This window comes from Agelaius tricolor, unplaced genomic scaffold (genome assembly GCF_023055355.1).
Source record: "Agelaius tricolor isolate 1412-34295 unplaced genomic scaffold, bAgeTri1.0.p SCAF_9, whole genome shotgun sequence".
Classification (NCBI taxonomy): domain Eukaryota; kingdom Metazoa; phylum Chordata; class Aves; order Passeriformes; family Icteridae; genus Agelaius; species Agelaius tricolor.
The window spans coordinates 33518504-33541128 of NW_027269269.1; the positions used below are offsets into that span (position 1 = coordinate 33518504).

General features: G+C 57.7%; 1 protein-coding gene across 2 annotated transcripts; it reads right to left on the bottom strand.

The window, feature by feature from the left end:
* Positions 1–1220: 1220 nt before the first annotated feature.
* NUMA1 (nuclear mitotic apparatus protein 1) lies at positions 1221–22614 on the bottom strand. 2 transcript variants are annotated; one of them, XM_071433577.1, is made up of 26 exons: positions 20947–22614; positions 18141–18213; positions 17128–17216; positions 15360–15439; positions 14515–14597; positions 14346–14426; positions 13986–14070; positions 13463–13589; positions 12766–12920; positions 12306–12423; positions 10739–10856; positions 10258–10398; positions 9862–9984; positions 6989–8896; positions 6272–6313; positions 5225–5293; positions 5012–5122; positions 4713–4931; positions 4515–4639; positions 4178–4421; positions 3213–3480; positions 2966–3102; positions 2653–2853; positions 2200–2310; positions 1951–2112; positions 1221–1750 (listed from the first exon to the last, which is right to left on the bottom strand). In XM_071433577.1, exons 1-26 carry the CDS (start codon positions 21090–21092, stop codon positions 1715–1717), a joined length of 5052 nt encoding a protein of 1683 aa, XP_071289678.1. In that variant the 5' UTR covers positions 21093–22614; the 3' UTR covers positions 1221–1714. The 2 variants fall into 2 exon arrangements, with proteins under 2 accessions (XP_071289678.1, XP_071289679.1); XM_071433578.1 differs by having other exon boundaries at positions 6989–8857; positions 20947–21155.
* Between the last annotated feature and the right edge of the window lie 11 nt (positions 22615–22625).

Consider the following 22625-nt stretch of genomic DNA (forward strand, 5'->3'; position numbering starts at 1 on the left):
TTGACAGAAGACAGGGTTATATGGGATATTACAAAGAAATTCTTCCCTGTGAGGCTGGTAAGACACCAGCACAGGTTGTCCAGAGCAGCTGTGGCTGTCCCATCCCTGGCAGGTAATCCCAGGATCACTGTCTTCTCCTGCCCTCATCCTGGCTGTTTACTGCTCTCAGCCTTTCCCAGACAGTTCTGGACCCAGCCCTTCACTCTTTTGGGCTGGCAGGATGTGGCATAGGATACCTCCAGCATGTTACCCCTCTGCAGGGCCCCAGCTGCCACCTCAAGGACTCCCAGGGTGAAAGGAACAGCCCAAGCCTGTGGCCCCCAAGAGAGACAAGGCAGGAGAAATGACAGAGGACACACCAGCAGTGAGGGGGACACTGTTGTCTGCCCCAGCTGCTTGGCAGGGCTGTCCTCTGGTGGCCAGTAAATGGGCATAGTAGTGGCAGTTCTGTAGCTGGGACACATCACTCCTGCTGGTGCTCTAGCACTGGAGGGGCATCACAGTCTATTCCCAGGCTGCCATAAGAACCATCAGGAAGGGTGTCAGTCCAAACCCCACATCATCCCAACACTAGTGAGCTTGTGACAACCATATCACCTTTGCTTTCCACAGGCCACTTCCTGCTGAATCTGCTCCCCCCACACGCCTCCCACTGTGGAGAAGAACCTACTGTAGCCTGGCCTTCCTTGTCCCCTGATGCCTGGCTGCCCTGCCCCATTTGCCGGCTGCCCTTTGGCATGGCAGAGATGGAGCAGCATGCCAGCAACTGCAGGGAGACACCAGGGGCCCTGTCCTCACCCCAGCACCTGCAGTAGGACAGCAGAGCTGGGGACAAACCCTGTGTCACCACCCGAGGGCTGAACCTGCAGTACGCCAAGGGGCAGAGACAGTGCAGCCCCCGGACATCTGTGGCAAGGCTGGTGTGAGGATGGAGAAGGTGCTTCCAGCCCCGTGGCCAGGTTTGCTGGGGTTTGAAGCACTGTAATGGCAGGGGTTGCTACTGGAGAAGAGGAAGTTAAAGGAGAAATGTAAGAAGGACAGAAATCTGCACTATGACTGCTTGGGGGCACTGCAGGGTCCCTGGGTGAGCATCCTGCCTTGGGACACCCTGTGTAGTTCAGTGATAGGACAAGGAGGAGGTCATGCTTTTCCTCCCCTCAAGCCCTGATAAAGGTTCCAGTGCATGTGGACTGTAGGAGCAGGAAGCCAGGAGCCCCAGAGCAGGTGAAAAATACACTTTATTTACAAGTAGAAACATTTAAAAATGCTGCCTCAGCTTCCCTGGGAGGAACAGGAGGACCGGGCAGGTTGGGGGGTCCCACACACAGGGAGCAAAGGTGGTGACCCGAGGGATGCTAAGTTTCATCTTTGTCCCTGACCTGAGGCTGCAGAATATCCCTGGGGAGAGCTCAGCCCCTCCAGCTGCAGCCTGGTGCCAGCCCCCACACCCCTGTGTGTTTCCAGCCCTCACCCTCTGTGCATCCCCTTGCCTTGGGTCCCGGAAGGGTTTAGGATGACAATGGGTACAGGAAGGGCAAGGGGGCCTTGCCGTGCCCAGGGCACCCCACAGTTGTCAGTGGGATATGCAAGGCAGTTGTGTGGGTGGCCCCACCTGTTCACCCTCAGTGCTCCTGGGCCCTGGGGGGGCAGGAAGAGGTGAGGGGGTGCAGGTGGGAGGCCAGGGCAGAGCCAGCACGCAGGGACTGGGGAAACCTCAGGATCGCTTGTCCTTGCGCGACTGGCGACTGGCCTGGAAAGGACAGAGCGAAGATGGGAGGTTAGGGACCATGAATGTGAGCGAGCCCCATGCTGGGACCTGCTGCTGCCATAGCAGCCCAGGGACAGCAGGACTGTGCCCCTTGTCCCCATGGCCTGTATGAACCCAAGGCAGGAGCTGGGGTCACTGAGCATGAGCTCAGCAGCGTGCCCAGGGGATCAGGCAGTACCTACCTTGCCCTTTGGGGTCGTGGCGGTGGCGATGCGGGATGAGCGGCGGGTGCCGCTGGAGGCTGTGGGAGTGCTCCTCTGGGCCATTGCCCGGCGCAGCAGGCGCCTCCCCAGCTCCCTGGGGGTGTTGAGGATGCTGAACGCCATCGACTGGCGCCTCTGAGCCTGCAAAAGAGGAGCAGGACCATTAGCTCAGCGTGGGGCAGGACACAGGGCTCCCTCCCGATCCCTCTTTTTCCCTCTGAAACTTACTGGTGTGGCTGGGGCTTGCTGCTCGCTGTCTTGACTGGCCTGGGAGCCACTCTGCGCACTGCGGTCCTGGGAGCTCTGGGGCCGTGGGAAGCAGCTGGTTGGCTTCTTGGACTGGAAAACAGGGGATCAGCTAGTACTGCCATCTGGGTGTCAGCCTGCTGTGGGGCTGGCAGCAATGAGGGAACTGAGGGGCTGCAGGGAGGGGATGTGATTGAGGGTAGCAGTGCCCAGGGAGGGTAGAAGGCTCAGCCTTTCGCCTCTGGAATGGCCTCCTTGCCAGCACTGGGAGCATCACGAGTACTAGAGACACCACTGGATGCTGGAAATAAGGGACACTGCAATCCAGGATCAGTGGGAACATGTGGCGAATGGTGTCCACAGCAGCTCCCTCAAAACCTGGAACACCTCTTGTTCCCAGTAGGGTGCTGTGCTGGGGGACTGGGCTGAGCTCACCGGGGGGGTGTCAGGGCCCTGGTGGGTCTCCTCCGAGAGGCGTTTCCTCCGCTGCCGGGTGGTGATGCTGCTGGCCTGGCTGCTGCGCTGGCTGCCGGTGGCCATGGGCTGGGAGGAGTGCCTGCTGCCACGCTGCAGCGTCTCTTCTGGGTCCCCCATCTTCACATCCTCATCCGTGATGGTTCCCAAGGAGGTGGAGGGCTGGGGAGGAGATGTGGGGATGTTGCTGAGGGGACATGTCCGTTCCCAGACCCACTTCCCAAACCCCAGTTCTGGACAAAGGGCTGCCTGACCTCCCCCTCCCGGCCCTTACCATGCTCTCTAGGGGGTAGCTGGTTTTCAGGTGGGGAGGGCGGGCCTGGTTCCGCCGCTGCAGCTCCGCAATGCGGTTCCAGTCATCCATCTGCTCTGGCTCATCCTGGCACATGCCCAGCTTCATGGTGCTCTGGCCTAAATCCAAAGCAAGGAAAGATGAGGGCGCTTCCAGGTAAGACCTGACTCCCCCAAGGCAGGGCAGAACCCCACAGCCAGCAGTCCAAGTGCTCCCCACCCATACACACCAAGGCTAGAGCTGCTGGTCCGCTGCAAGCGCAGGGAGCTACGGGTGACTGGTCGGTACCCAGGGAGGCCCAGCAGTACTGAATGGCCAGGGGTCTTCTCTGGGGAGGAGGCTTCCAGCTTTGCAAGGGTTTCCTGGGAGGAGAAGCTGGTGAGGGAGCGGGTGGAGGCACCTGAGCGCAGACGGCCCTTAGCAGGGGAAGATGTTTTTGTGGAATGAGCCAATGGGATGTTCTTGATGCAGACCAGTTCCTCGGGCTCTGCCTGTTTCTGGGAGAGAAAAATCCACAGATGGGTTTAGGTTGAACGGACCTTAAAGCTCATCTCCTTCCACCTCTTCCTTCCCTTAGCTGGGACACCTTCCACTAGACCAGATTGCTCTAAGCTGCATCCAGTCTGGCCTTGAACACTTCCAGGTATGGGGCAGTCACAGCTTCTCTAGGCAACCTCACAGGGAAGAACTTCTTCCCAATATCCCATCTAGCCCTGCCCTCTGTCAATGGGAAACCACTCCCCCTTGTCCTGTCACTCCAAGCCTATGTCCAAAGTCCCTCTCCAGGTCTCTTGGAGCCTCTTTAGACACTGGCAGGGGCTCTAAGGTCTCCCTGGAGCCTTCTTCTCCCCACTTTCTCAACCTATCTCCAGAGCAGAGGGACTTCACCCCTTGGAGAGCTTCTGTGACCTCCTCTGTCCTTGCTCCAGCAACTCCATGTCATTCTGACGTTGGGGCCCCAGAGCTGGAAGCAGCTCTGCAGGTGGGGTCTCAGCAGAGTGGAGCAGAGGGGCAAAATGCCCACATTGCACCGCTTCCCACTGTGCTGGGGGGATCAGCTGAGGACATGGCTGGACTTTAGGCTGCCAGTGCACATTGACAGGTCATGTTCAGCTTTTCAGTTCCCAGCATGCTGGGTCCCTCTGCAGTGCTGCTCCTGATCCCTGCATTCCCCAGCAGGGGCCCCCTGCTCACATCTGTCATGGTGATGTTGATGGTGGTGCGGCGCCGGGCAGAGCGGGTCTTGCAGCCGGAGTCGAGCGAGAAGTCTCCCGGGAAGTTGGCGCTGCTCTGGAGCTGTGACCGCCTCTCAGAGAGGATGGGAGTAAAGTAGAGACTCTCCAGGGATGACTTTGTCTGGGGCAGCCGCTGAGACAGCAGTGACTCTTCACTGTCTGACGGCACCACTGAGACTTCCAGCTGAGAGCTGGCAGCCTTCCTGCAGAGACAGGGGGTGAGGGTAGCACCAGCAGGCCGACCAGGCCTGGGAACGGTGGAGTTTTGGGGTGCTGGAAGCAGATGGATCTGGTACCTGGGGGAGCTGAGCTGCTGTGCCTCATTGAGGCTATCAGTGCTCTGGTCAGCCACACTCTCAAAGGAAGCCTCATGTCCCTTTACTGTGGCAGTCTTCTCCTGGAACTTGCTGAGTTCCTGCACCTGAATGGGAAACAGGGAGGAATGGATGGATCTGTCCTCCAAGGAGGGTGAAGCTCAACTATGCCACACCCACCTGAGCTTCCAGGCTGCGAATCTGGCTGGTAAGAGTCTTGCAGCTCATCTCAGACTCCTTGGCCTGCAGGATGCTCTCCTGTAGCTCCTTGGCCAGCCTCTCTGATTTGCTCTGAAGCTCTGTGTTCTCTTCCTGCAAGTGCTCCATGGCCTTCAGCTTCTCTGATAGCTCCTGGTTCTGCTGCTTCTTGGCATCATAATGACTTTTTGCCTTCTCCATCTAGGATACAAAGCAGAGGAATCCTGTCAAGCTTCCCAGCAGTGTCAGGGACAGCAAGGCCATACCAGCCCCCAGCATACCTGCCCTTTGTAGTGCTCAGCTGCCTGCTCCTTCTGGGTGAGCTGCACCTGCAGCTCTGCCACCTTCTCCTGATGGCTTGTGACTGCTGCCTGCAGCTCCGCTTCCAGTGCCTGTGGGCAGGGAAGAGACTGGCTTAGAGGCAACCCAGCTGAGCCCCCTGGCAGCACCAACAGCTCCAGGGCTCAGCCCCCAGGGTTTTGGTCCCTCTTTACTTTAACTCTCTGCTGCTGGGTCCAGGTGGCCTTCTCATGCTGAGTCAGCTTTTTATTCAGCTCATCCACCTGGAAGAAAGAACATGGCTTGGTGAGACCAGCTCCAGCCACAAAACTACAATCTTCCTGTGGAGGAGCACAGCCCCTCCTCTCTAGCCAGCTCTAGGGCACAATGAAGAAATTTCCTGCCACAGGGCAACTGTTCAGCACCACCCACTGCCAAGGAAGATCCCAGGACATGCCAAGGTGACCGTCACCCACCCCATGTTAATCCTTACAGCAAGGCTGGCTGGAGCTACCCAAGCAGAAGGAGCAGTCACAGGCTGGAAGCAAAGCCTCTGTTAAGTCCCCAGTGCCCAAGCACTTGCAACCTGGAGTCCCACAGGTCATCCAGCACTCTTGACACAGGGAGCTGGCTGCTGCAAGTTCTGGCCTGGCCATGCTCTCCCTGCTCCAGGGGATGCTTGAGGAGCTCTCAGCGCCCTGCTCATAGCCACAAGGTCTCTGCAGAGTCCTGGGCAGCTCTGGCTGGGACTGGACAGGGAAATGTAGCTTTTCCAGCATTGTTTCCCAAGTGCTAACTCCTACCACATCTGAGATCAAGGCTGCTCTAGCCACATCTGGCCTATGCTGTCTGAGCACAGCTGTTCCTATCGGTTGTGCCAAGAGCTGGGCCTTGGTTAAAGGTGGGGGAAGAAGCCATCCCAGCACTGGGATAGTCCTATGCTGAGGAGCCCTGCATGCCCCTGGCAGCCACCTGCTGCGTGTGCTGCCATGGGCCATGTCAGAAGCCATGCCAAGTTGCAGGCACTAATGTGAGGGAGCAGGTGGCAGGATGGGAGCCAAGTTGCTACCCCCTGGAGCTGAAGGTGCCCAGAGACTTGGAGCCAAGGGCCCCATGGCTGGGTTCATGCTGTGAACAGTTCACAGTGCTGTACAGTACACAGTTCACAGTACAGTACAGAGGAGAGGGTGGCTCCAGCAGGAAGTGACAAACAAGGAGAGCTGTGCACTGTCACTGAGCAGCCAGCTCGTGGTCTGTGTTACCTGCTTAGTTTGGTCCTTCTGGATTATCTCCAACTGCTCCACCTGCAAGCACAAAAAGTAGAGGTGAGTACACAGCTGAGACATAGGCTGTTTTCCATACAGTCATGGAGTCATTTAGGTTGGAAAAGCCCTCTGAGACTGAGTGCACTGCCAAGACCACCACTAATCCACGTCCACATGTCTGTTAAATCCCTCCAGGGACAGGGACTCTACCACTGCCGTGGGTAGACTGTGCCAGGGCTGGACAACCCTTTCAGGGAAGGAATTTTTTCCTAATAGCCAACCTAAGCCTCCCCAGGCACAACTTGAAACTATTTCCTATTGTCATGCCACTCGTTAACTGGCAGAACAAGTTACCTGGGAGACCCCCATCTGGCTGCATCCTCTTTTCAGGGAGCTGTTTCACCCTTTCAGGGGGGAGACAGTCCCCCCCTTTAGCCTCCTTTTCTCCAGGCTTAGCCCCCCTCCCAACTCCCTTAGCTGCTGCTCATCAGACTGCTGCTCCACATCATTCCCCTTCATTGCTGCCCTTCTCTGGAAACACTCCAGCACCTGTATGTGACAGTCCCTTTCACACCTAGAAATGTGTCCCCACACCCCTAGTCCCTGTGCTGAGCAGGACATGGATTCAGGGCTGAAGTGCAGAAGGCTGAACACATCCCTTTGCCAGGAGGGTTCCCCCATCCACATCCCTCCTGCTGGGAGTAAAACCCCTACCCGACTTGTCAGTCTCTGCTTCTCTTCCAGGAGCTTCTTCCTCTCTTCCAAGGCTGCCCCCTTGCTGTTCCAAGACTCCTGCAGGGCCCGCTCCTTTTCTGCCAGCTGCTCCCGGAGCGACCGCACCTCAGCCGCCTCCAGCTTGGCCTGCGCTAGCTCGGCTTGCAGTGTGGACACAGCTTTTGCTCTCTGCTCCAGGTCCTGGCGCTGCTGGCTCTCTAGGGAGGCATGCCTGGCCCGAGCGCTGTCGAGCTCCTGCTGCAGGGCAGCCAGGAGCTGTTCCTTCTGTAGGCACTTGTCCTGGCAGACCTTTGCCTCCTGCCTCAGCTCATCCTCCCGCTCGCTCTGGCTATGCCGGTCCCTCTTCAGGGCCTCAATGGTCATCCGCTGCTTCTCCAGCTCGTCCTGGCACCGCTGCACCTCCACCTTCATCAACGAGCACCTCTCAGCTGCACGGGAGGCTGCGGTGGCCATCTCAGTCTGCAGCACCCGCAGCCTCTCCTCCAGCTTCTTGCTCTTCTCTGACTCAGCCAGGATCAGGCGTTTCAGCTCCTTGCTCTCCCCTTCCTTCTCTTTCACCTGGTGATGGAGGATGGAGACCTCCTGCTCCAGGCTGCTGATCAGGCTGTTCTTCCTCTCAATCTCCTGGACACACTGGGACACTTGTTCCTTCCAGCTCTCCTTCTCTTGCACGGCAGAGCGGAGGGACACCAGCTCCTTCTCTGCAATCCGCAGCTGATCCATGGTGCCTTCCAACTCCTTGGACTTGAGCTTCTCCTGGGACAGCTGCTGGGAGACTCCCTCCAGTGCCTCAGCAGCTCTCTGGGCATCCGCCTCCAGCTTGGCCACACGCTGGGCTGCAGCTTGCTCTGCCACAGCCATCTTCTCCTGAAGGGATGACATCTCGGCCCTTAGCTTCTGCTCCTCGCTCTCCTTCTCCTTTGCCCATGACTGAGCGCTGGACAAGTCAGCCTGGAGGCCAGCCAGCTGCTCTGCCTGGGCCTCCAGCACAGCCACCTTCTCCTGCTCAGCCTGCAGCTGCTGACAGGTCCGGCTGTGCTCCCGGCTCAGCGCCTGCATTTCCTCCTTCAGCCGCCTGCACTCTTCGTCTTCCCCTCGGGTGGCAGGAGAGGCTCCCACGGGCTGCTCCTGGCTCTCCTGTGACACCTGGCGTGTGGCCAGCTCCTCACCCTGCTCCGGCAGGCCTGGCTCCCGGCCCTGAACCAGCTGCTGTTTCTCTGCCTCCAGCTCAGCGATCCTGGCCAGGTTGCCTTCCAGGCACTCAGCTGCCCGTCTCTTCTCGTCCTCCAATATTCCCTCAGTGTTCCGCAGGGATTCCTCCAGGAAGAGCAGCTGCTCCTGCAGGCGGCTGTTCTCCCGGGCCAGCTTCTCCCTCTCAGCCAGCCTCTGCTGGCTCTCCTTCAGCCTGCCCTCCAGCTCCTGCAGCTGGGCTTTCAGTGCCTCTGCTGCCACTCCCTGCTGCCGTTGGGCACTCAGCTCCAGGATCTGGGCTTCCAGTTCGCCCACCTTGTGGCTCAGCACAGCCTTCTCCTCATCCCCGGCCTGCAGCTGGCTGCTGAGGGATGTGTTGGCCTGCTGGAGCTGCTGCAGGGCAGAGTCCCTTTCCCGCAGGGCCTGCTCATGCTGGGTGCTCAGGGCAGCCAGCCGCTCAGCCTGCTCCTCGGCAGCCCGTGCCTGCAGGTCTCGCTTCAGTCTCTCCTGGGCCCGCTGGCTCTCAGAGAGGGAGCTCTGGAGGCTGGTGACAAGGCTGTCCAGCTGCTTCTTCTCCACCTCCAGCTGCTGCTTCTCCTCCTCCAGCTGCAGTCCTTTGGCCGTGAGGCTGGACACTTCCTGCTTCAGCTCCTCCAGCTGGCAAACAGAAGAGCAGGGAGACTGTATTGGGTCTGACTGAGACAGAGAGATAGTGCTGTTCAGCAAAAACACCGGTGTGTTATGAACACCTTTCCAGCTACCCATGCAAAGCACAGCACTGTGAAAGCTTCCAAGGGAAAATGAACTCTTAACCCACCCCAGCCAGGGTCTGGGAGTGGGCACAATGAGACCAAGCAACACAAATTAACCAAAGGGATATTCCACACCATATGATGTCAGCTCAGATATAAAAGCTAAGGGACATGGGAGGAATGGAGGGCAGTCATTATTTTAGTGTTTGCCTTCTGGAGCAGACACTACACGTGCTGAAGGCCCGCTTCCCAGGAAGTGTCTAAACAACACTCACTGATGGGAAGTAGAGATTAGCTTTTCTCTTTGCTTATACACACAAACTTTCACTCTTTTTGCTTTAAGTAAATTGCCTTATCTCAGCCTACTAGTTATTCTCCATCTTATTTTTCTCTCCCCTGTCCTGCTGGGAAGGGGAGTGATAGCAGAGCTTGGTGGGTGCCTGGTGCCCAGCCAAGATCAGACTACCACAGGGACAAAACATGCACCTCCTAGGTGTTACTCAAGCTGTAGCCAACAGGCTCACCAGAGCCCCACATGCTGCATCCCACTGGGAGCTGCCCAGTGCCTGCCTTCCCTCTCACCACACCCCAAGGGCACCTTGCTTTTCCCTCAGCCTTGTGCCACTCTGGTCCCTTGGACCAAACCTTCTTTTCACCGTGCAGGAGATGCTCTCTTCACAACCAGTTAATATTGTGGCAGGCTGGGGAAGCTCCCTGGCAGCAGTATTTGCAAATTCAGCCCAAAAGGAGCTCTCCCAGAGTGCTCAGCCCCACATCCCCTAACCAGCAGCAGAGAGCAGCAGGCTCTGCCCCACATGGCTTTGCCATGCATCTCCTGGCACCTGCTGCTCTCTCCAACTGGAGTCGTTTACCATTCAAGCCCTTGAAGCTGCAGAAGCCCCAGTGTACCTTCAAAATGTCCCCCATGACTTCCCCCTTCTCCTGGGCACTGCATTCCTCCAGCTTGGCCAACTGGTCCTCCAGCATCGAAATCTTTCCCTGTAGAATCTCAATTTTCTCTTCTGAGCATTTCTGGAGACAGAGATGGGACTGAGCATGGTGCAAGACAGAAGAGCCAACCAACCAAGGAGGGCAGCCCGTCCCACCCTGGGGAACCCTTCCTTAGTTTCAGGGAGAGGCTTCCCACAGGAGCTGACAGTTACACAGCTTCTCCCTGTGTGCTGGCAAAAATGGGCAGGAGGGCTCCTGGCTGCTGCACCCTGCTTGCACTTGCTGTGTCCCCCAGCTGGGGGGGACCCTGGGGAAGCTACAGGGGGGCACCCACCACCCCCCAAGCCCCCTGACCTTATCCTGCATTGCTGCATGCAGCTCCTTCTCCAGCTGCCGCTGCTTTTCCTGCGACTGTGCCATGGCACTGTTGTGCTCCTCTGAGAGCTCATTCAGGGCTCGCTGCAGCTGGACCATATTGCTGGCGATCTCCCGCAGCTGCCAATGAAAATCCACCCAGTCCACAAGAGAGGCAGAGTGTGCCTTTGCTGCTCAGGGCTCTGCCCACTCCCCATTCCCAAGAGCTGCAGCACACATGGGCATCCTGGGTTCTGGGTGTTCACCACACGCAGGCAGCTCCACCCAGCCGCCATTCCCCCACCAGAGTTCCTATTTGGATCAGGATCCAGAGCCCAAGGCAGGCTTGGTCACTGGGTCAAAGATCGCATTAGCAGAACCATAAACATCCCAGCATCCAGCACTGCCATCAAATCCTCCCCCCGGGCTCCATCACAACCAGCTGGGCTGTGGGACACGGAGAGGACACTGCACCCCGTACCTTGAAGGAAAGATCCCCATTCTCCTCGGAGAGCTGGTTGATTTTTCGGTCCATCTGGGCTTTTTCAGTCTTCAGGTCCTGGCACTGCCTGAAGGCCTCGTGCAGGCGCCCCACCAGGCTGTGGGAAAGGAGCTGCTTAAGGAAGGGCTTAAGGAGGCGGTGCATGCTGGCAGCAGGCAAGGATATCACCAGGGATCGCTGCTGCTGGATATTGCCACGGAAACTAAAGGTTCCAAGGGATCTCCATGCCTTGCTGTGACTCTGCCATCAACCCAGCTCTAAACCTGGCTCCCAACAGGTGGCAAAGCAGAGTAGAGATAAGCAATGTTTGTGCTTTGCAGAAGCCCAACTGCTCCAAACTGAGAGCAGAGGCAGCGGTGGGACTCCAGCCACCCCCCTGCAAAGGGATATAAGTAAGGAAAGGACAAAAAAAGACATGGCACTTCCAGTGGAGTTTGGGCAGCCTTCCTGAGTAAACAATGGCACAGGGACAGAGCAAAGACCAGAATGCAGTGTGACAGGTGATTTCAAGTGTGTGACAAAGCCCAGTACATGGGATCAAAGTAAAGGCCTGGGAAATGGGCTGGAGTCAGGAGTTCCAGGATCACCCTGAAAGCTTCCCCTTTTCCAGGACAGGTGAGACCCACAAGGGCAGCACACCCTTTTCACATAACAGGAATAGCTGCTCCCATGCAGGGTTTGGATTAAGAGTGGGCTGTTAGAACAGGCTGCATGGTTTGGGACTGGATCCATGCCCACTGCAGTAAAAATGGGCTGCAGGCCATAACTGCCCTGAGGGCACAGTCAGCGTGATGGTGGCACAGCTGTGTCATGGGCTGATCCCACAGCATGGGCAACAACAGAGGAGGGGATTCTGCTCCCCTCTGGTGGGACCCCATCTGCAGAGCTGCCTCTGGCTCTGGGGTCCTCAGTATCACAAGGATGTGGAGCTGCTGGGGCAAGTCCAGAGGAGATGCTCCAAGGGCTGCTGGAGCCCCTCTGCTCTGGAGACAGACTTGGAGAGAGACCTGAGGGTGTTCAGTCTGGAGTTGAGAAGGCTCTGGGGACACCACAGAGCACCTTCCAGCACCTAAAGGGGCTCCAAGACAGCCAGAGTGGGACTTTGGACAAGAGTCAGGAGTGACAGGACAAGAGGGAATGGTCTCCCACTGACAGAGGGCAGGGTTAAATCAGATATTGGGCAGAAATTCTTCCTTGAGAGGGTGATTGAGCCCTGGCTCAGGTTGTCTAGAGAAGCTGTGGCTGCCCCATCCCTGGAAGGGATTCAAGGCCAGGTAGGAGGGGGCTTGGAGCAACCTGGTCTAGTGGAAGGTGGCTCTGCCCATGGCAGAGTATTTCAGCTAAATGAGCTTTCAGTTCCCTTCCAACCCAGCCCCTTTTTTGATTCTGTGCCTGCTGTCTTCTCCTCAGCACAGAGAACAAGAAAGTTTGCTTTCTCCCCTGTTTCATGTACTGCTAGGGAAGAGACAGACAACATAGAGTCTGGGGATGTGGGAGTGACCAGATCCCACCTAGGAGGAAGGAGTCGATGTTCCTGGAGGATTACCTCTCATTCTTCTCCCTCAGCTCCTCCATTTCTTTGGGTTCCAGCAGGTCTTCAGCTTGCTTCTCATTGAGCTTTACCAAGCGATCAATCTGCTGCTGCATCCTGGTGATCTGAGCATCTGGGGAAGGGGGCAAGAAAGGGCCCATTACCAACTTTTCATGTCACCTGAAGACCCCACAACAGCATTTCTGCACAGAAACCCTCTGCAGCAGGAGATCAAAGAGCCGGGCCACCACCAGTGCTACTGCTCAGCATAGGTGTTGCTTCGGTCATGGCTTTTGTTGCCCAGGATATATAAGGGAATACAAGATGGAAGAAGGAACCTGGAGTCTCACTTGTGGCATGGCAAGATGGACCATGCACAAGCAGAGTTGTGGTGGGGTCACAAAAGAAAAGTCAGAGAAACATGAGATCTCTGTCCCAGAGCCCTCCCTGCACCCCAGGATATACTGGTACTGACCCTTCTCCATAACGAGCTTGTGAGTCTCTACCACCTCCACCTCCAGCTCTTCCTGTTTCTTTCTCTCAAAAGCCAGCTGCACCTTCAGCCTCCGCAGCTGAAACTGGGGGGTCTGCATGATGTCCCCCATGGGCGAAGACTGAGTGCTGGGCAAGCTGCAGAGAGACACACACAAGCTGGATTATCCTGAGCCAGCCCAGGCCCCATGCAGCCAGACCCACTCTGCTACCCCCATCTCTGGGGCAGGTTCTCCTGCCTGGATCCCCAAAGAACTGCTGCCTTAAAAATCTAGGAACAAATCAGCACACATACAAAACAATTTTCATCAAGGAGGTAATATAAAAACTGGTCTTTCATTGGAGGCCTCCAGGGGCAAATATGGAAAAATGCCTCCACTGGAGACAGGGTTTAGTGGTGGCCTTGGCAGAGCCAAGGGCACAGTTCGACTCGATGGTCTCAGAGGGCTTTTCCAACCTGAACAATTCCATGATTCTAAAAGGAGCTGGAGCCCAAGCTCACCTCCATCATCCATCCCTACATCATGCCGGAGCAACATGCAGCAGGAGAGCACCAAGGCAGAACAGGGCATTCCGGGGAGTCAGCGTGCAGCCTGGCTACACCTGTGGGTCCCAAAAGCCGCCCCACCCACCCCTCCCTTCCTCCATTTCCCGTGGCAGCCAGGAGGCAGGGCACGTACTTGGCGCTGGGGAAGGAGGCGATCCTCTGCAGCTCCAGGAAACGCACCTCTCTCTTGCAAGGGAGAGAGAACAGTGGGGAATGCTCCTCAGAGCTGCTGCTGGACACACTGGACAAGGGCGGCTCCGCTGGAAATAAAAAGAGAGAACACGGCTGCCATCTTTAATATCTAAGAGGCTGAGCAGCTAAAATCTCAGGGGCACAGGAACCACAAATTCCAGTAGGGATGGAATAGCCAACTGAGGAAGCCAAATACCTGCCCTACATCCTCATCCCTCCTGCTCCACAGGCCTTCCCCAGCAACTCTGCTCCCACAAGACTCTCAGCATCCCACCTGCTCCTCTCCTCCAGGGAAAGGCTGAGGTACTGCTGAGTAGGAAGAGCCAGCAGGTCTGAGGTAGCCCTACTCTCAGGAGTTTACGGGGGACTGTTTTGTAGCTGAAAACACCTGGGTTGTGCAGCTGCCTTTACAGCTGGGCAGCTACAGCAGCACAAACAGGAGGAAAAGCCAGGACAGCACTTACCTTTCCTCTGCAGAAATGGCTCCAGATTTTCATTCAGGCACTCCTCGTTATCCAGCACAAATTTGACAATTGATGCCAGTTCAACCTGTGTTGGAGGAGCTGCAGAGTTAGTGGCTCTGCTGCAGGTCACAGACAGCACCACAGCAGGCATGGGGCAGCTCCCTGCCTGCCTGTGCTGCTGGCCACACTTGTCTGCCACAAGCTCTTGATAGCCCAAAATCACCAGTGAGCACCACAGTGCCCACTCCACACCATCTTTCAGTGAGACCCAGGAGTGCAAGTCCCAGAGCACCTTCCCCCAAAGGAACCGCTGCTTCCCCCTGCACCCCAGACCCAGAGGAGGAACCCCAAAGGGATTACCTGGGTCTTGTAGTCGAATTCATTCCAGTCCCCAGAGTCCTTGGAACTCATGGAGGTGTGATACAGGAGCAGCACGGCCACCTGAGCAAGGCAGGAAAAGCATGAGTAACGCCAGGCCAGCCACAAGCACATTGGTGCCATCTGGGACTAAAACATGCCACACAGTTACCTTGGCCAGGGCCAGCTCCTCTCCATCCAGGAGTTTCTGTGCAGAGACAAGGTTTTCTGCAGCCACTTTGTGCCGGCAGTGCTCTGCAACAGAAGCAGAGTTCCCAGTCACACAGGAGCCACTGGGCACACTGCCTCCCCTGAGGTGGCACTCATGGCCAGGAGGGCACTGTAATGCATCCCCAGGGAAGGGACATGGGACAGGAGGGGCTCTAGAGCTGAGATCCCAGTGGTCAGCCTTGGCCATTAGCTCTGACCAACTTTCATTCCCCTCCCTGGAATTCCAACCTAAATCCCAGCCTCCCCATCTTGGCATCTCCCCTCCAACATCAGCACAAACAGAGAGCTCCATCTCTGGGTGGGATATGAGGTGGGATATGGAGTCTTCCCTCGAGGAAAGACTGAACAAGAGTGAACCAGGAGTGAATCCTGATGTTAAGTGCCAGACGTGATAACACACTGAACAAGAGTGTGAGATATTGCCCATTTCCCCTCCCAGGATTTCTGCTTGGGTAAAGGGATTTTTCAACTGGGATTTGAAGAGCAGGTACCCAACTAGGAAAACTGCTCCAGGCAGCATCACCAGAGCAGCCACTGGCACCCTGCCCTTCACACCCAGAACCTCCTTTGCTCTGAACCCAGACTCTGATAAGGATTTCCATCTGGAAGTTTCCCCTTCCACAGGCTGCTGCAGGAAAGCTGCTGGCACCTCACAAAGATGCTGATGTGGGGTGAGGGGGTCACTTTGTGGAGAGGGAAGCTGCAGACAGCAGACCAGCCTCTCTCAGAGGTGAGGGGCACCGAGCAGGGGCAGTTGCTTTCCCCAGCACCAGCGGAGGGTCTTACTCTGCAGGAAACCATGGATGAAGGAGATCCTCTCTGGCAGCGGCTGCTCCAGCACAGACTCCCCCTCCTTGCTCCCGTGGCTGGAAGAGTGCAAGGTGTGCATTAACTCCTTCTGGAGGGATTAGACCAACGCTGAGGTTTGTGCAGCAGGGTTTGCTGAGCCAGGGCTGCCTCTGGGGCGCTGCTCTGCCTTCTGCCCCCACACCGGGGCCAGCAGAGCCAGGACCAACCACATGGAGCGGAATCTCCTGGAATCCCCCTGCTGGAGCCAGGCAGCAAACACCCCCCTGGCACTGCTTCCTATTCTGCCTGCCAGCCCCAGCATCCAGCACAGCACAGGGAGCTCGTGGTGGCCCCACTGGCCGGGAAGCACCACAGGGGCCAGTCCGTGCACGCAGCCTCGGGCTTTTCTTGCTGGATTTTGGGAAGCTGAAGCTTCCTCTTGCACTTATTTGTGACTACACTCTTCCTGAGCAGCCACCAGTTCATGGAATATCCTGAGTTGGAGGAGACCCACAAAGGTTATTAAACCCAAGAGATGCTCAGAAATGGCACGCCCAAAACCCACACCAATCATGCTTGACCAGCACTGCTTCAGTACTGTCTCTTACTCCCAAGGTGCCAAAAACAAGAACCTGGCCTGGGACAGGAGCTGCCATGAGGATTTGCTCCTCCTCACAGACTTTCTCTTGTGCCACCAGGAGCTCTCAGATCAGCCAGCTGCTGTGGCAGCTGCCCTGCTGCCACCCCACTTTATCAAGCAATGGCCAGGCCTCTTTAGAGAGCATGTGCCACCAGGATCCCTACTAATCCCAGCTGGAGCACAGACCCAGGAGATTAACCAGGTCTGACTAAATATATCTGTGGTGCAGGCAGCTCCTTCCTCCCCACCCACTGCAGGCAGATCCCTGCTCCAGGCAGGCTCTCCTTACCCTGTGCAGGAGGTAATTACAGCAGACAGGCTCCCAGTGAGCCTCCCACCAGAAGGGTTTGAAAGCAATGCATGGCAGCCTCACACCCTCTCAATTTGTTTTTGTCAGCTCCTTAGCCACCAGGCTTTGTCCCACCTCTGATGTCCATTATGGCCTGTAGATTTTAGTTGCCCCTTGCTCCCAGGGAACAAACACAATTCCTGAAGGAGGCATTCCTCCCACCCCTGCCCAGCCACCTCAGGTCCCAGGGCAGAGCACACAGGCTCCATCCTGACCCCACTACACTCAGGAGCAGCCTGACATCCCCAGGCTGCAGCACCTCATGAGGCAGAAACTGCCATTCTTTACACTGCTTTCCAGATACAAGGCTTCCTCAGGATCCCAGGGCAGCCACTCAGGAAAACTTGCTGGGTGTTCCCTCACCAGAGCAGCATCAAGAGAAATGGATAATCACCTATGCAGCTGCAGGAACCCTTGTGCCACTGGCAGCAGCACTCAGGTCTTTTCTACAATGCCAGGAGTGAACCCAGATGTTAAGTGCCAGATGTGAAAACAAGTCTCAAACGACAGGAACTCTGACCAAAACATTCCCTGGGCAGCTCTGAGGGACCCAACAGCTCTGCAGGCAGACCCCAGCTGTGCAGTGCCATAGAGGAGATGGAGATCTCAGTATCCAGTATCTCATAGGCCAGGGAGGAATAAACACCCCAAGACCCCCACTCCCACCCTGCCCAAGACAGGAGCCTCTTAGCTCCTGGGGGCTGAGGCCTTGGCTCCAGGGACAGCACAGACCCAGCTGTGTGGTCTGAAATGTGTACACAGCTCCCCGTACTCACATTTTGTGGATAATTCTGATGAAGACACTACAGTCCTGGAGCTGGGACAGATCATTGAGGGGATCAGGACAAACCTTTGTGCTGTTCACCTAGAAATGGGGTGGGACAGTCAGAAGGCAGAAACCAAGACAACACTGTGCTGTGCCACTCACCACCTCCAGTCCTGGCAGGGGACAGCAAGACTGGTCTGGGGGTGAAAGTAAATCCACCCCTTTAAACCACCCCTTCCCAGGGAACAGATGAACATGATCCCCACAGCTCCACATCTGGGAGTCTGGCACGGGTCCCATTTATCACACTGCTGGAGCCCCTCTTCTCTGGAGAGGCTGAGACACCTGGGGGTGTTCAGCCTGGAGAAAAGAAGGCTCCAGGGAGACCTTAGAGCCCCTGCCAGTGCCTAAAGGGGGTTCAAAAGAGCAGGAAAGGGACTTTGGACAAAGGCCTGGAGTGACAGGACAAGAGGAAATGGCTTCCCACTAGCAGAGAGCAGGGTTAGATGGGATATTGAGAAGAAATTCTTCCCTGTGAGGGTTTTCCAGAGAAGCCTATCCATGGCTGCCCTATCCCTGGAAGTGTTCAAGGCTAGGCTGGATGTGGTCTGGAGCAAGCTGGTCCAGTGGGAGGTCTACCTGCCCATGGCAGGGCATTCCAGCTGAATGAGCTTAAAAGCCCCTTCTAACCCAAACCATTCTAGGAATTTTCACTTGGACACACAAGTGCTTTGTGAGACAGATCCAACAACCCCTTTGCAGTACAGCTGCTGCCTGCTTCAGGCTCAGCTCCATCTCCCAGGCAGTCTCCATGACCAGACCAAGCCATTCCAGCATTTCTGGTTGCTCAACAGGAAGGGTGAGCAAGGCTTCTCCTGCAAACACCCACCTGCCCAGGAACAGTAGGAACTTGGCTATCCTAGGACCTGCCCCAGCCACAATCCCTCCTGTGACAAGCCCCAGCAGCGAGCCTCGAAGCAGCCAGAGCTGGCAGTGAGCTCCAGCACAGGAGGGGTGACTTACCCAAGCCAGGAGAGCAGCAACTCTTTCACCATGAAGTGCCATTGTGGCCAGCCTATCAGGTTCCTGCACAAACCTAAAAACATCAACAAAGGGGGAGGGGGGATAAAAAAGGTAAACTACAGTAATTATGTTACTAAATTACTTGAGCCCAGCATCAGGCATTCGTGCCCGCCAAGGAAGGATGTGTCCCTGCATCTGGCCAGCTGTGCAGGAGCAGCCAGCATCCTCCTGCTTCCCCACAGGCTCAGAGTGGGGAGCAATGATGAGCAGCAGCCAGCTCCACTCCCACAGATTAGGATCCTGACAAGGGGTCACTGGAAAACTGCTGCTCAGGCTCCTCATTCTCCTGCTGTGCCTTCCTCCCTCACCTCCAAATGTCACTAACATTTCTTGCCCAGCAAGGCAGTGGCCAAGCCGTTGAAGCTCTGCCAGCTCCCCCTTCCACTGCTGTAGTGAAAGAACCACCTGCTGGGGGCACAGGGAGCCCACAGCTGCACTGGGTGGGAGCAGGGATGAGCTGCCCTGACGGGATCTGGGATCACTGCCAGGTCCCCTTCACAGCGACCTTTGCCTCCACGCTGGCTGCCCCCGGTGCCACCTTGGCAGTCTTCCAGGGGAGGGGACCGCTGGGAGCCAAAAAGTCACCCAGATACGGAGGGGGCTCCTCAGCCAGTATTGCACTTGGACACCCGCACCATGACGGGCCAGGAGCCTGGCTGGGATCTGCAGCTGCTCAGCACAGCACAGCCAACCAGTCACGGTGGCTCTGGGGACTACAGAGCTCCCGCTGCCGTCAGTCCAGCTGGGACACATGGGATCCTCAGCAGGACAGGTCCTCCCTCCAATTTGGCTAAAACCCAGCTCCCTGTCCCACGGCTGGGTCGCTCAGCAACTACTGTCCCTCCCCCCGGTGGCACAGCCAAGACCTCTCTCTAAAAATCCACCCAAAGGCACCGGGCAAAGCACTCGTGCAGCGCTGGATGCAGACAGATCCTGGGTGAAAACCGTGTCCCACCAACGTCGAGCTGGGTTTTACCAGAACCAGTCTGCGAACACACTGGCGCCTGGTGTGAGATCTGGACGGGCAGGCAGGGCTACCCGCTGCTGCCGCGGTCCCAGCCTGGCCTGTCACTGGTGACACGGGCCACCCTGAGCGCCTGAGACAACTCCATGGCCCTCCGTGAGGACGTGCCATTCGTGATGGCAGGCGGGAAGCGGTCGGGAGCCCGCCAGCGGCCGTGAGCGCCTTCCAGCTGCATCCCCGCCGAGAGCAGCAGCAGGGGGGCGGCGGGGACCGGGGAACGAGCTCCGGAGGTGGCGGCGGCCGCGGTGGCGGCATTGTCCTTCCCCTCCTTCCCTGCGCCGCTCCGGTCACAACACGGCGTTACGCAAGCCCGCGCTCCGGAGCTCCCGACGGGCCAACGCGCCGGGGGACGCAAAGCCCGCGGGCCCCGGGCTGTTCTGGGCCAGGGTCCGGCTGCGGGAAGCACCCGGGCGGGGTGAGCGAGCCACGGCAGCCCCCGGCACGGACGGGCCCGCAGCAGGCGCGGGGCAGAGGGGGAGAGCAGCCGCCGACCCGAGCGCCCGGATGTTGGCGAGCCCGGCGCGGCCACCCGCGGCCCCGGGGACCCGCGGCCCTGGGGACCCGCACCTCTCGGGGGCTGGCGCGGGGCCGGGCCGGGAGCCGTACGCTGCGGCGAGGCGGCGGAGCTAGGCGAGCTGAGCTTTGCCGCCCCCGCCTCGCTCCCGCCAGCCCCGTGGAAAACAAAACAAGGAAGAGGCAGAAAGTCTTTGTTGGGGCCTTACCGGGGCCGCGCGGCCGTCGTCGGCGCGCTGGGGTTAATCCGCCATGAGCGCTGGCAAGCCGGGAAGGGCCGGGGAGCCAGCGGCCACGCACAAAAGAAAAGTTGTTGAGCTTCTCTTCGGCGGGGCTGGCAGGCGGCGGTTCCCCTTCCTGGCCCTGCGCCACCCCACGTCACCGCGGCGGGGCCGCGCTCGTTAAAGGCGCACGGCACAGAAACCTCCGGCGCCTCGCCACCGGGGGGGGGGGAATCGTCCGAGCCTGGACGCGCTCACTGCCGTCACCCTGCCCAGGCCGAGTGACGGAGAGCTGAGCCGGTGGGGCCGGCACAGACCCGTTCCCAGCCCCAGTGCAGCTCTGGGAAGCCGGGCTCGGCAGAGAATGGCCCCGATGCTACGTCTCCCTCTAACCTGACTGGGGTCACATCCAGCTGACCCCTGAAAATCTACCCCCGATACGCACACACCCCGCGGCCACAGATTGAACGGGAACCGGACCCTTCGGGTCACCAGCTAGATCAGGGAGGAGTCGGGAGGGGAAGGGACGCTCACCCCTCGCTGCTGTTCCGGAGACTCTCGGAAGTCATCTCCGCAGCGCCCGGGTTGCCTGAGGAGGCTCAGGGCCGCAGGATGGGGCTGTCCCGAGCACGGCACAGGAAGGGCACAAGGAGAAGGTTCTTTCAAACCGGCGCTGGGGGCAGCAGAGGAACTCGCAAGGAACGCGGCCGCCGAGTGCCGCTGGCGAAGGTTCCGACTTTGCCAAGCCCCGAGAAACGAAGAACCACACGCCCGAGCCACAGCGCTCCGGCCGCGACCGCCCCGTCCTCAGGGACGGGGACGCCGCTGAGCTTGGCCCGAGACGGAGGCTGTGCTACATGCGTGCCCCGCCCGCCCGAGGGTTCCGCGCCTTGCCCACCTCGGCACAGCCTTGCTCTGCGGCCCTGAGCGCCCGCCGAAGGAACCACCGGCCCCCCGCCCCCGCGGGTCACCTCAGCTTTCCCCGTACCGTGACCGTGGCTGGGGATCGTCTCCGGCTTCGGCGTCGCCGGGGCTCCAGCAGTATTGACGATCCTCTCCCACGCCGGAGCCGCCAGGGTCCGGGCCGAGGCCGCTCTTATTCGAACGGCAGCGCCCGCCCCCGCTGCTGCCCATTGGGCACCGCCGGGCCGGGGGCGTCACGCGGGCGGGCCGGCCGCGAATCGCGGCGTTGGGCTCTCGCCTTGGAGCGGAGGGGACAGCGCTCCGCGGGTCACCGGGACGCACATGGGGCCATGGGCTACCTGGGGCACACGTGCAGCAGTCCAAGCGAGGGAAGCCCTAGTGTCGGGGGGAATATAGGGGGGCCTGGGGCCAAGGGGAACACAGGCAGGGGCCACCCGTGAAGGTAGAGTGACACAGATGGGACCACGGGGGTGTGTGGGAGTGTGGGTCTCAAGCCCCCAGTCAGAGGTGAGGACACACATGAGAGGGGGTTGTGTGGCGCCACAAGGAGTTCTGGAAGCCCACAGTGAGGCAAGGGGGCACGTGGGGGACTCTGGCAGGATGTCACATGCAGACACCACACTCTGCCCTGCAGTGCCAGCTAGGCAGGGGTCCTCACCAGCCCCCAAACCTGTCCTGACCTACTAGTGGGGCCTCCTCTCACCTGGGGGGGTCCTGTGCTTGTCCCTGAAGCCACAGCCCTGTTTCATCCTGTAGAGGCCCAGGTAAGTTTAGTCATGGACTGGACTGTGGTGGCACATGTCCCCACCACTGCCCAGGCCCCACCAAGACCTGAGAAATGCTTGTTAGGCATTGGCCTTCACAAAGACCACCCAGACTAAGCCCCTCTTGAACTTACTGGATATAATCTGTACCAAGGAACTAACAGATGTTTATTGAGCATCTGTTTTTTAATGAACAGACTTGGAAACTTATTATTCTTGCCTGAGTAACAACCCAAGTGGAACAGTATTTTTGCTGTTGAACCTTCAACCAACTCAAATTGTGGCCAGGATGAAAAATTACTATGACTGAAGCCCACTATCTTGCGACCTAGACAGCAATCCAAAGTGAAACCCTTTGAGCTCTCAGCTATAAAGGGCTAATGCATACTGAAGCCCACTCTCTGATGACCCTATAAACCACAGTCCAAAGTAAGTCTCACTGAGCATTCTCTTCCCAGAACATAGGAGAGCTAATGCATATGTCTCAAACATAGATAATTGGATGGCTGTGGAATCAACCAAGGCCTGGTGGTAATAAACAAAGACTATTGATATTAACACACCATGAGAAAGAAAAAGATGTGTCTGAAGAAAGGAGGCAAGGTGAGAAAGGACAGCCCTGGAAAAACATCCTTGTTGTAGCTCCTGCTGATAAGCACAAGACAATACAGCACAAGCACAGGAATGAGTGGCAGGAAGTGGGTAGGATTAAGACGACCAAGGACCCCCAAACCTGTCGGATCTATTTCCAGGAAGACCTGAAAGAACTGACTGTGCATGATAATTAATTTGCATAGAAAATGAGAAATCCATCTTCAGGCTGCGGAAACCTATCCATAAAAAGGTACCCTGCAATTTCCATGCCACGTGTGTAATTTACTAATGAAACTTTCTGATTATTTGCAAACCCTGACTTTTGACATTCCTTTCGATCTTGAGCATTTAGTAATCTCAGGTGCCTCCTTCCCCTTAAAGATGG